This window comes from Malaclemys terrapin, chromosome 9 (assembly GCF_027887155.1).
Source record: "Malaclemys terrapin pileata isolate rMalTer1 chromosome 9, rMalTer1.hap1, whole genome shotgun sequence".
Lineage (NCBI taxonomy): Eukaryota > Metazoa > Chordata > Testudines > Emydidae > Malaclemys > Malaclemys terrapin.
This window is the reverse complement of record NC_071513.1, coordinates 105,990,252-106,004,246: the sequence shown is the minus strand read 5'-3', so window position 1 is coordinate 106,004,246 and position 13,995 is coordinate 105,990,252. Positions and strand designations below refer to the sequence as shown.

Here is a 13,995-nt window from a genome sequence, read left to right as displayed (position 1 = left end):
CCGAGTTCTGGTTTGTGACATGATCATGAACCCAACTATTGTTAGTTGCAGTTGATAGTCATATAAATATCTAATACTTGTCTGACTACTACTACAAAGTCTTTGCCGCAATATCTTGCAGCAGTGAATTCCACAAATTGTGGGAAAAGATATTTCCATTGCTCTTAATTTAATAGGGTATCCCTTTGTTCCTGTATTATGAGAGAGGGTAAGGCGAAGCACCCAAATAATCTCAATACTCTTATTTTATATACAATGAAAAAAGTCTTCATACAAGTACTGTAGTGCTTTCACTACAGATTTTACAAAACACAAAGAAGGTAGCAATGTGTAAGCTATCTTTAGAAATTGCAGCACTCAACCCAAAGTTTAAGAATCTGAAGTGAGTTCCAAAATCTGAGAGGGACAAGGTGTAGAGCTTGCTTTCAGAAGTCTTAAAAGAGCAACACTCCAATGCAGAAACTACAGAACCCAAACCACCAAAAAAAGAAAATCAACCTTCTGCCGGTGGCATTTGACTCAGACGATGAAAACGAACATGCGTCTGTCTGCACTGCTTTGGATCACAGATTCATAGATTCTGGGACTGGAAGGGACCTCGAGAGGTCATCGAGTCCAGTCCCCTGCCCGCATGGCAGGACCAAATACTGTCTAGACCATCCCTGATAGACATTTATCTAACCTACTCTTAAATATCTCCAGAGATGGAGATGCCACAACCTACCTAAGCAATTTATTCCAGTGTTTAACCACCCTGACAGTTAGGAACTTTTTCCTAATGTCCAACCTAGACCTCCCTTGCTGAAGTTTAAGCCCATTGCTTCTTGTTCTATCCTTAAAGACTAAGGTGAACAAGTTTTCTCCCTCCTCGTTATGACACCCTTTTAGATACCTGAAAACTGCTATCATGTCCCCTCTCAGTCTTCTCTTTTCCAAACTAAACAAACCCAATCATTATCAATCAGAACCTGTCATCAGCATGGTTATGTCCTCTGGAATGGTGGTCGAAACATGAAAGGACATACGAATGTTTAGCATATCTGGCATGTAAATACCTTGCAATGCCAGCTACAAGAGTGCCATGCGAACGCCTGTTCTCACTTTCAGGTGCATTGTAAATAAGAAGCGGGCAGCATTATCTTCTGCAAATGTAAACAAACTTGTTTGTCTGAGCGATTGGCTGAACAAGAAGTTAGACTCAGTGGACTTGTGGGCTTTAAAGTTTTACATTGTTTTATTTTTGAGTGCAGTTATTTTTTGTACATAATTCTACATTTGTATGTTCAACTTTCATGATAAAGAAATTGCCCTACAGTACACCTCTACCCCGATATAACGCTGTCCTCAGGAGCCAAAAAAATCTTACCACGTTATAGGTGAAACCACGTGATATCGAACTTGCTTTGATCTGCCGGAGCGCACAGCGACACCCCCCCCCCCCGAAGCACTGCTTTACCGCATTATATTCAAATTCGTGTTATATCGGGTCGCGTTATATCGGGGTAGAGGTATACTTGTATTAGGTGTACTGAAAAATACTATTTCTTTTGCTTTTTTACAGTGCAAATATTTGTAATAAAAAATAAATATAAAGTGAACACTGTACACTTTGTATTCTGTGTTGTAATGGAAATCAGTATTTTTGAAAATGTAGAAAACATCCAAAAATATTTAAATAAATGGTATTCTATTACTGTTTAACAGCGCGATTAATCACGCAATTAATCACAATTGTTTTTAATCGTGCCATCATGATTAATTTTTTTTAATCGCTTGACAACCCTAACAAATAATATTCAATGAGTATTGTACACTTTGTATTGTGTTGTAACTGAAATCAATATATTTGGAAAATGTAGAAAAACCTCCAAAAATATTTATAATACATTTAAATTGATATTCTATTATTATTTAACGGTGTGATTAAAACTAAAATTAATCACCATTAACTTTTAAAACTGAATTAATTTGTTTTGAGTTAATTGCTTGAGTTAATGGCGATTAATTGACAGACCTACTTTATTCTATTAATAGTCTTATTGCTTTTGCAGAGTAAGATGCTATTCAGTGGGAGTAGGTCTGGCCATGAGAGCTGGAATTAGAACCTGTCTCCTAGTCTTATGCTGAGATCACTAGAGCATGCTCTGAACACAGTAGGATTACTGGTGACATCTGGGGCAGTTGAAAATTATTTTCTTTCTTACACATTGAAGTCAGCTTTGAAGTGTTTGCTTTGAGAAAAGGAAAAAAAACCCCAACCCTAAATAAACCACTAATGAATGACAGTGGATTTAGTAAACTAATATAAGATGATGCATCTAATTCCAAACCAGCCATCCCTACTTACTGGTATGCAGAAAATAAGTAAGTGGGTTCCTTGCCCTTCAGGGATTTTTAGGGCAGTAGATGGTAGTGTTACCAAAGGCTATTTTAAATGTTAGAATTGCCCCGTGCTTCTAGAGACTTAATGGAAAGCTCTGGAAATGAAGCATGTTGATTGCTATAGGACACAGTTCTGATTTTTCAATAGAACATTTAACCCAGTTTGAGATCTCAGAGATTTTCTGAAATAAGAGAGATTGAAAATGGAGAATTTATTTTATTATTTACATTTCTTGGTAAGACTCAATTTGTACTAGAAACAGTATGTATGATGCATCTGACTTGCCAGGCCTATGGACAGCTCCCTTAATACTTAGCTGAATTACGGCATCATTTTGTATATACCAATAAGTAGTATGCGCAGAAGGGAAAGTACACCTTTACTTACAGCTAGAAGTTTGTCTCCAATCTGAAGTTTGCCATCTTTATGTGCTGCACCTCCTTCAATAATTTTGGTTACATAGATACTGTTGTCACCAGGAATATGCTGATTTCCAACACCACCAGCTATGCTGAACCCAAGTCCTGCTTGAAAATAAAGTCATTTTTCTAGAGACCTTTTAAATTTTTAATATCAATTTGATGTCAATCACAATATAATTGTACTCCATGCAACTATGGTGCTATAAAAATAATTATAATTTAACATGACACGGGTTATTGAGCAGGTATATATAGTACAGCTGTTAGAGCAGTAACTAATGTTTTTTAAACACAGTAAAATGATCTGAATTCCTCCCAAAAAAGAGATTTAATTTTTGATGGAGAAGCAACATTTATAGAGAAAGGTAGGTGAATCACTCAATTGAAACCACACAGCTCAACTACAGTAACTGTAATGATTACCCAATTCTACCACTTCAAAGAATAGTTTTGTAATGTTGCATCATCTGTAAGTATGGAAACAAGCAGAATGGTTTCTCTAAGTAGTTTTTTCACCTTTGAAGAAATATCCAGAGATTTCACATGAAAAGTTTATTCCAGTGCTAAGACAGATATATTCCACTTCAAAATGACTATATTATCAAGGAAGTGATTTAACTGGGCACAAATTGTTTGCATTTAAAAGAAAAATATTATGCATGCTATATGGATGAAGGCAGGTGTTTGCCAGAACTATTAAGAGCTTTACTACTTCACTTAAAATGTATCTGTCTTCATTTGCATTATTCAGAATTATTGCTGCCAATCCTCAAATGCTCCATTAGTAATGTGGACTAATATAATTTTTGTGCACTCACTGAGAAATAATGGCCAGCAACCTACTGGCAACTTTATCCTTTTTTGTACAACAGAAACTTTATACTTGCCACATACCTTTCGGCCCTTTCACAAGTTTTATCTCCATTATTTTTTCTGTGACTGGTTTTCTTCTTTTGACATACAACCGCACAATGGATCCTGCCTCCTTTAATGCTTCAACTGCTTTGCTGTGTGTCACATCACGAACATCCACTTCATTTACTCGTAATATGCAATCATTAACCCTGAGGACACCAATGCTTTCATTTAGTTGAAGTATTATAGTTAAGGCTACATTAATGTCACGGAAGTCACAGAGAGACCTCTGTGACATTCTCTGCTTCATCACCAAGGGCTGAGGGACTCTAGCAGCTAGCAAGGCCCTGGCAGAGTTCCAGCGACAGCTGCGAGAGGGAGCCCCCTGCAAGGTTACAGCAACGGGCGACAGCCTTGTGTGTGTGTGTGGGGCGGAGGGGACGCCTTGGGTGAGTGGCTGGAGATATACTGTTTTCTCTTTGGGAAATATGGTCAACCTGCAGCTTCCAGCTGCTGCGGGCGGAGGGGGAATCCCACAGCTCCCAGCGACCATGGTGGGGGGGGAAATCATGGAGCCACAGCAGCAAAAGTCACTGACAGGTCACGACTTCCGTTAATTTTTATTGCCCGTGACCTGTCTGTGACTTTTAATAAAAATAACCATGACAAAATCTTAACTTTAATTATAGTGTACTGAACATATTAGGTGTCCAATAGCATTTTAACCAGATGACACTGTCAATCAATACAATACATGATACATTTTTTTAAATATATTGATTAAATATTATTCTTTAAAATAAAAACATTACTGAAAATGCAACCTAAGTCCAATTAAGAAGGAAATAAATGATTTTAAAAGAATATTTTGTTTACAACTAAAGATCAAAACGTTTTCTGATAAGAGAAGGTTACTTACCTGTAACTGGAGGTTCTTCGAGAGGTATGGTCTTGATCTGTATTCCACATACAGGTGCGCATGCATGCCATGCGCCTGAGTCTGGAAGTGTTTCCTACCAGTGTCCATTGACCCGCACATGCCTGTGCATCCCCTCATGCTCCCAGCCAAAAGTATAATAGGTAGTGTGAGTCGACACCTCTCCAGTCTCCCTCTTGCTACCTCAGAGTGTAGTCCGAAACAAAGGGGATGTTAGGCAGATAGTGGAATATAGATAGGGACCACACATCTCAAAGAATCTCCAGTTACAGGTAAGTAACTTCTTCCTCTCCTTTGAGTGATGGTCCCTATGTGTATTCCACAAGTGATTCATGAGCAGTGATCAGTGTGGAGTTGGCTGCAAGGATGCTAATGGAAGTGCGGTCCTCAGTACAGCTTAGCCGACTGCTGTGTCTGTAGCTGCCACTTACTTGTGTGACGGCATACTGGTTGTGAAGATGTGGATGGAGCACCAGGTGGCTGCATGAGAAATGTCTTGCCAGGGCACATCCACTAGCGATGCTGATGTGGCAGCTTGTGCTCGCATAGAGTGAGCCATGATTCTATCAGGTGTGGGTACATCAAATTAGTTGTAGCATTCCTGGATGCACCCCGAGACCCATTTGGAGATTGGTTGAGAGGAGAGGGCTTGACATGTGGACCGTTTGGCAATGGCCACGAAGAGCTTCAGCGATGTACAAAAGGGTTGAGTACTGTGAAGGTAGAAAGCCAGTGCATGACGGACATCCAGGGAGTGCAGGACCCTGTCAGCGGGGGAGATGTGCAGTTTGGAGCAGAAAACAGGTAGGTAGAAAAAATTCCCAACATGACCTTTGGGAGGAATTTAGGATGGAGCTGAAGGGACATCTTTCTTCTTGTGAAATATGGAGGGGGGGGGTGGAATCCTGCCATCGTGGCTATCAACTCACTGACCCATCTGGCTGAAGTTATGGCTACCAGAAATGCCATTTTCATTAAGAGGTGGGAGAGGGAGCAAGTTGCCAATGGTTCAAAGGGTGGTTTCATGAGGACGGAGAGGAAGGGATTAAGGTCCCACACAGGTGTGCGCTTTAGTGCTGGTGGAAAGGTGTTGAGTAAATCCTTTATGAAGCGAGCGGCTGTGAGAAGCATAAACACTGAGATGCTGTCCACAGAAGGAAGAAAGGTGCTGACTGCTGCCAGTTGCACCTATATATAGGTGATGGCTAGACATTTTGAGGGCGAGAAGGTAGTCCAGGACAACTGGTATAGATACAGCATTCAATGAGTGATGGTGGGCCCATAGCATAAAGCATCTCTATTTTGCCTGATAGCATGTTCTGGTGGATTCTCTCCTGCTCTGAGTATGGATTCACAGTAGCAGGACGGAGCATGCATGGTTCACCGTCAATCCCCAGACAAATACCAGGCTATGAAGTGAAGTGGCTCGGCTTGGGATGCAAGAGTCTCCCCCAATCTTGTGAGAGTAGATCTGGGAGTGTGTGAAGGTAGATCGGTGTATGAGTGGAGAGTTGGAGAAGGTCCATGAACCAGAACTTACAGGGCCAGAATGGGGCTATGAAGATCATGGTGGCTCTGTCCCAGCGAACTTTGCGGATTACTTGCAGGAGGTGCGGAATGGGGGGGGAAAACATAGTGGAGGTCTCCTGTCCAGGACAGGAGGAGAGCGTCACCCTGCATGTCCTCCCCTACTGCTCTGGAACAAGAGAGGGGCAACTTCCTGTTCTCATGAGTGGCAAAGAGGTGCCTTAGTTCTCGAAGAGGCACTGTATTATGGCATTGTGCAGCTCCCACTCGTGATAGATGTAGAGTTGGCTGAGCGCGTTGACAAGGGAGTTCTTGATGCGTGGGATGTACATGGCTTGAAGTGTTACATGTTTTTGGTGCACCAGTTCCAGGAGCAGATGAACTTGGAACAGAGGGAGGGAGGCTTGGTGCCACGCGCTTGTAGATGGACACTACTTCTGCGATGTTGTTGAAGAGGAGTTGAACATAGAAAGATCAAATAAGTGGAAGAAAGGGCCAGCACGGTCAAGGGATCACCTGGAGCTCTAGCATATTTATGAGCATCCTGGCCTCCCATGGCATCCACACACACTGGGCTGTGAGGTGGTCTAGGTGGGCGTCCCAACCCGTGAGGAGGTGTCAGTTGTGATGGTGACCTGGGGTGTGGGTAGAAGACTTTGGAAGGATCGGTCCACCATGTGAGGGAGGCTCTTGGTAATGAGGTCTCTGGTCTGCATATGGTCCATGCTGGGTTTGTAGGTGGAAAAGAGCCATGCTTGGAGGCAATGCATGTGGAGACATGCATGTAGTATGACATATGGCTGAGGAGAGAGAGGCAGCAGTGGACCGTGGTACCGGGCCTGCAAGGCAGATCTGTAATGACAGACATCAATGTTGCGAAGTGGTCCGTTGGGAGGAAAGTTCTTGCTGTGATGGAGTCAAGCCATGCCCCAATAAATGATATTGTCTGCATAGGTGTAAACACCAATTTGTCCTCCTTGATGCAGATACTAAGATGCCAACAGCATGCAAAGGACTGTGAAGGTTACTTCCTGGTGCGAAAACCCCATGAGGAGCCAGTCGTCAGATAGGCGTATACAGAGTATCTGCATTTGGGCCGCGGCCACAGCAAACACCTTTGTGAACACTCATGGAGCCATTGCTATACCAAACAGGAAGATCCAAACCTGGTAATGGTGGTGTCCCACTCAAAAATGGAGAAACTTGTCGTGGGATGGGTGGATATCTACATGGAAGTAAGACTCCTTCGTGTAGAGAGCTGCGACCCAGGCTCCCAGGGGTGGGATAGGATAATTGATGCCAGTGTTACCACCCAAAGGTCTAGAATGCGACACTGCCATCTGCCCTTCTTCAGAATGAGGAAGTACAATGAGTAAAAACCCCATCTATTGTAGTGACATGGGACAGGCTCTATGGTCCCCTTGAGGAGCAGAGTGCCCACTTCTTGTTGGAGGATGCATTCGTGGGAAGGGTCCCCAGCGGAAGTCCGGGGTGGGGGAAATGAGGTGGAAATGAGAGGAATTCTACTGAGTATCTTTGATGGATAATCTCCAGTACCCAACTGCCACGTGGCAGTAAGAGGGAACTGAAGATGCATCAACCCTCGCTACCTATTATACTCTCAGCTGGGAACATGAGGAGATACACATGCATGTGGGGGGTCAGTGGAATCTGCTAAGAAACACTTCCAGACTCAGATGCATGGTGCACACGCACATCCATGTGGGGAATACACATACGCACCATCTCCGGAAGAAGCAGCTTCAGTTTCTATATATTTTAATCAGAATGTTGCACAAACTATTTTTTACATGCAAAAAAATGTGGTCAGCACTTAAAGGAAAGAGTAGCTAACTACTGCACTGTTCAGCAAACTAGGAACCAGAGGAGGAAAACAAGCTAGAGTTTTAACCCACACGTTAACAAAGAACTTCCTCTGTTCTGCTGTGAAACGTTGCCTTCCTGCTTTGGCAGGTTAATTATGTCACTGGTGGCTTTGCTGTCCATTTAATGTGCTGCTGCTGCTGTACTGACATTCTACTAAAATAAACAATGTCTAGACATACCTGATATCCCTGGTCTGACTGCCAGCAAGTTCTGGGAGATGTAAGCTGTGCATCAGAAAGCAGTCAACAGGCTAACATGGGGCCCTGAATGACGTGTATTAAGATTCTAAAGCAACAACCTGCTGCTGTCCTGGGGTGCCCCCTGCCCCCATCCCAGATCCCTTTAGTGGCACAGACCAGCTGCATCTGCCTTGCCCCTCAGCTGCATAGAGGCAATACACTCCAACTACTTCAGGGGAGATTTCTGCAAGCCTACCTTCACAGCATTGTTCAAACATCTTTCTATATGCACGTATATGTACACCTACATGCCTGTGTTCACATGCCACTCACCCATAACTCTAACCACATCCCTCTTTCTGCATCACAGAATCCATGCTCTTCATCTTTCCTTCTCTCCACCGGCTCCATTTCCCCATCCTTACCCCTTTATAGCTCCCACCATACTTCTTCCCCTCCACATCCCAATCTCCACCTTCCTCCCAACAGCACAAATCCAGAACCCACATCCACACCCTCCTCTGCCTATTCCTCACCTCTGACGACATCTACCCCAACCATGGCCTTCTCTCTCTCACCAATCCCACCACCGCCTCGGCCCCTTCGGAGCCACCACTCTTAACCTCATGGCCATCCCTCTCCTTCCCTTCTTAAGCTCCCTCTTTAATTTGACACCTATTGTCTCATTCATTGTGGACATCACCACCATCCTGCCTGTCATTCAGGCCCATAACCTGGGTGTCATCTTCAGCTGAGTTATCCCTGTAGGTTCTCACATCCAGGATATGCCTAAATCTTTCAGAGTCTTTTTGCATAAGATCTCTTAAGATACAGCATTTCCTATCCATTCACACAGATAAAACTTTAATCCAGGTTCTTATCCTCTTGCATCTGAATTACTGCCTCATCCTTTTCTTTGGCATTGGCAAATGCAATCTTGCCACTCTAATATCCATTTAGAACGGATATGATAGAGGTATATAAAATCATGAGTGATGTGGAGAAAGCGAATAAGCAAAAGTTATTTACTTATTCCCATAATACAAGAACATGGGGTCACCAAATGAAATTAATAGACAGCAGGTTTAAAACAAATACAAGGAAGTTCTTCTTCACGCAGCGCACAGTCAACTTGTGGAACTCCTTACCTGAGGAGGTTGTGAAGGCTAGGACTATAACAGCATTTAAAAGAGAACTGGATAAATTCACGGTGGTTAAGTCCATTAACGGCTATTAGACAGGACGGGAAAGGAATGGTGCCCCTAGCCTCTGTTTGTCAGAGCATGGAGATGGATGGCAGGAGAGAGATCACTTGATCATTGCCTGTTGGTCCACTCCCTCTGGAGCACCTGGCATTGGCCACTGTCGGTAGACAGGATACTGGGCTAGATGGACCTTTGGTCTGACCCGGTACGGCCGTTCTTATGTTCTGATGCAGCTGTGAAGATCCTTTTCCTAGATCATCATTTTGAACATGAAACCCCTCTCGTTGCATCTTTGCTTGCTTTCCTCTATCATATCAAATATAAGCTACTAGTCTTCAGATTCAAGGCCCTTCATGACCTATCACCATTGTACCTATCATCTCACATTCAGTACCATAAGATTGATTCCTGCCTCCACTGAGCCCATGATGACAGCCTACATCAACCATTTGTTAAATTTTCAAACAAGCACCTTCATACTTTTTCCCCATGCGACCCCTCAGACTTTGAAGGAGTTCCCTGTAAACTTCCACAAAACTAACTCAACATCCTCCTTCAAATTTCTCCTTAAAACTCTACTTTGTCATAAAGCCTACAAAAAGTGTGACAATAGTTAGGATGCTAGTGTGCTCAGACCACAGCCTACCATGCTGACTAGTACCGGCTCACTGTTTACTTGTACACTCCCATTAGTTTGGCTGTATACATCTGTGGTCTCTTGTCTAATAATTAGATTTTCTTCTGACAATGGGGTTCTGGTCCTTGACCTGGGCAACTACGTGTCACGATAATACAAATAAATAATAATATGCATAATCAATTTCAGAACTAGCTCTGTAAATATATATTAGAAGGAACACCAGTTTATCTTAAGACAGATTTTTGTTTTACACAGTAATGCTGGCAAATTCTTGAAACTGTTCAGAATTAACAATTCCATAAAGACTTTTAGAAAAACCATTCATTTCAAAATGCTCTCAGCACAATTCTGCATAAATCAGTGAATACTACCTAACAATGTGCCAACATTTTGACTAGATATAATGAAGCATCTTAAATCTAAGCCTTTATTGCACGATCAGATGAGTATCTGGGGCAAGAAGATGTTAAGACTAGTTTGCAAGGAAACACAGAATAGTTAAAACTGAATTCTAGAAAAGAAGGCTGAGCTACTGGAATAATTATAGAATCACTTAGTCCAATCCCGCATCCATACTGAGGTAGGACCAAGTAAACCTAGACTATACCTAATAGGTGTTTGTCCATCCTGTTCTTCATATTCCAGTGCTTAATTATCTTTACAGTTAGAAAGTTTTTCTAATATCTAACCTAAACCTCCCACGCTGCAGATTAAGCCCATTACTTCTTATCCTACCTTCAGTGGATATGGAAAACAATTGATCACCATCCTCATTATGATAGTCTTTAACATATTTGAAGACAGTTATCAAGTGCCCCCTCAGTCTTCCTTTCTCAAGACTAAACATGCCAACTTTTTTCTAACCTTTCCTCAGAACTCATGTTTTCTAAATCTTATCATTTTTGTTGCTGTCCTCTGGGCTTTCTCCAATTTGTCCACCTCTTTCTTAAAGTATGGCACCCAAAACTGGACAGAGTACCTGAGCCTGAAGCCTCACCAGTGCTGAACAGAGTGGAACAATTACCCCTCATGTTGTGAGCTTGGTAACACCGTTTAATGCAATTTGAGACCCACTTAGACAGCCTTTGGGCTGATATTGTAGATACCCAGTGACCAGAGAGTAGCCATGGAATCCTTCAGGGTGTGAAGGGAGGCATCAGTCTTCTCTGCGAAGAGCTTTGTGCCCTCAAAGGGGAGGTCCTCAACAGTTGACTGCACCTCTTTTGGAAAACCCAACAGAGAGCCATGACGCTTGTTGCATTACTGTGGAGACGGACCTAGCTGCTTTGTCTGCTGCATCAAGGGCAGATTGCAGCAGTGTCCTTGCCACTACCTCTTCCTTCTATATAATGGCCTTAAATTGGTCATGATGTGACTCTGGCATCCCCTCAATAAAGAAGACTGATGGGGGATTTGTCAACTGTCTTCAAATCTGTAAAGGGCGGGTATAAAGATGTCAGTGATCAATTTTTTCCCATGTCCACGGAAGGTAGGACAAGTAGTAACAGGGTTAACCTGCAACAAGGAAGGGTTAGGTCAGATATCAGGAAAAACTTTCTAACTGTAAAGATGGTTAAGCACTGGAATATGTTACTATGGGGGTTATGGAATTCCTGTCACTGGAGGTTTTGAAGAACAAGTTGGACAAACATGTCAGATAGTCTAATTTACTTGGTCCTGCCATAGGCAAGGTGCTGCACTTGACTTTTTGAAGTCCCGTCCAGCCCTACATTTCTATGATTCTATAACCCCCAGATCCTTGTCTGCAGCACTAACACCTGGTTCTCCATTTGCATTCATTCATCTCCATTTTTCCTTCCTAAGTGGAGTACTTTGTACAGTTCTGTATGGAATTTCATCTTCTCCATTTCAGATCAATCATCAAATTTATCAAGGTCACTTTGAATTCTAATTCTGTCCTTCAAAAGCTTGCAACCCCTCCCAGCTTGGTATCTTTCCCAAATTTTATAAGCATACTCTATGCTCCATCATCCAAGTCATTAATGGAATAGTACTGGACCCAGGACAGACACCTATGAGACCTCACTAGATATGATCTGACAATCTGATAGCAAACCACTGATAACTAATGATATTGATCAGAGGGGTAGCCATGTTTAGTCTGGATCTGTAAAAAGCGACAAAGAGTCCTGTGGCACCTTGTAGACTAACAGACGTATTGGAGCATAAGGTTTTGTGGATGAATACCCACTTTGTCAGACGCATGTGGGTATTGAGTAATGCGTAATGATAATTTGTAATTAGTTTATAATGATAAACATTATGATTTCAGTTAACTTCTACAAGAAACATATCACTAGAAAATGAAGTAAAGAAGTCCAAATGGTGAAATCAAAAATGGAACTAAATTAGTTTTATCTGCAGAACTACACTGTGTAAGTATTATTCACTGACAAAAATCTTCATTAATGCAATTAAGGTTGCCCAGAGTTATCTCATGCCGTTCCAGAAGATCAAGTTTAGCAAAATTCAAACCTCTGCAAATCAGGAAATACAGAATTAAGGTACATGCCAATGCCGCCTTAACTCTGACCACCTAGAGCTGGCAATAGTTACTGGAAATGATCTGAATGCACTCAAGGTGCATTCACTGTATTAGGTGTAGCTGTGCCGAATGGTGGAGCAGCTTGTAGAAGTTTAATTATGATCTGAGATCTGCAAAGGGCTTCCCAACCTTAACTCTAGCACTCCACATCCAGCTGCTGCATAGGAGACTCAGAGAGACATGGAGAGACCCATTATTCTCAATGAGATGGTCTCAACTGAATGGGAACACCTCCTGCAGATGAATACAACCAGAAACAACAGCTCTGAGATATGTTAAATGCTCCTTTTATGTCACTGGGTGTTCCCGTCCCCTCTCCCCAGTGCTGGAGAGATTGTGATATGCATCAAGCATACCCATTCTCACCTCCTCATCCTAGTCTCAGCAGTGAGTTCTCTGTATATTCTCCCACCCTGCAGGTTCTCAGCTCTCCATCCAGAGGTGCAGGGCTTCCCTAGATACTGGCTCACTTGGAGAGCAGGGAGAGGTGCTAATAATAATAATAATTAATGGAGATATCCTAGCTCCTAGAACTGGAAGGGACCTTAAAGGTCACCAAGTCCAGCCCCCTGCCTTCACTAGCAGGACCAAGTACTGATTTTGCCCCAGGTCCCGAAGTGGCCCCCTCAAGGATTGAACTCACAACCCTGGGTTTAGCAGGCCAATGCTCAAACCACTGAGCTATCCCTCCCCCCAAATTATTATATTATCCCCCAAATTATTATATTATTATATAATTATTATTAGTAGTAGTAGTAATTATTATGCTCTTAAACTAAATACTTACCTGTTGTCAACAGTCCTAATGAATTAAGGAAGACCAAGAAATTGGTACAATATATTTACACCATATAACAGAAAACTGAATTCACTAAATTAGAGATGTTGGATTAAATACAAAACAAATAAACCCTTTCATTAAAGTAAAAAATTATTTACGTTACTTACAAAATAAACTCTGCATAAATTATAGAGTATTGCTTCTTTTAAATTATACCAGTAAAAGAAAAAAAAGAAAACCACATGAAAATGTTTTGTCCTTTCCCTTCTAATAAAAGGCACTGCATTCAATAACACAGTTGACATACCGTAATCTTCCATCCTGAGCAGCTGCACCCCCTGCTATGATTTTTGTAATGAAAATACTTGAGTCATCCCCAATGTGTGGGTTGTCCGTACCACCTGCAATGCTAAAGCCAAGCCCTGAATTTCCCTGAAAAATAAATATCACTTATTTGCATAATTTTCTTTTAAAAATAAGTAGGGTAAAAGCAAATCAGGAGAGAAAACATCTTATGTTTTATCAAACAGATGTAATTCCACTCCTAGTGGAATGCTGAGAATATATTATGTACTACAAGATAACATTTATTTTTATTATTTTGGAAAAAATG

The 13,995-nt window shown here is 42.0% G+C and overlaps 1 protein-coding gene across 13 annotated transcripts in view; it reads right to left on the bottom strand.

The window, feature by feature from the left end:
* Positions 1 to 13,995, bottom strand: part of DLG1 (discs large MAGUK scaffold protein 1) — a 498,578-nt gene that overhangs the window by 160,224 nt on the left and 324,359 nt on the right. For 7 of the 13 annotated variants that reach the window (XM_054039233.1, XM_054039238.1, XM_054039239.1 and 4 more), the window contains 3 exons: positions 13,690 to 13,814; positions 3,700 to 3,869; positions 2,771 to 2,907 (listed from right to left, as the gene is read on the bottom strand). In XM_054039233.1, the coding sequence (XP_053895208.1) occupies positions 2,771 to 2,907; positions 3,700 to 3,869; positions 13,690 to 13,814 (432 nt within the window). Of the gene's footprint in view, positions 1 to 2,770; positions 2,911 to 3,699; positions 3,870 to 13,689; positions 13,815 to 13,995 lie in introns of all 13 variants that reach the window. The other 6 variants (XM_054039246.1, XM_054039230.1, XM_054039232.1 and 3 more) reach the window with 1 other exon arrangement.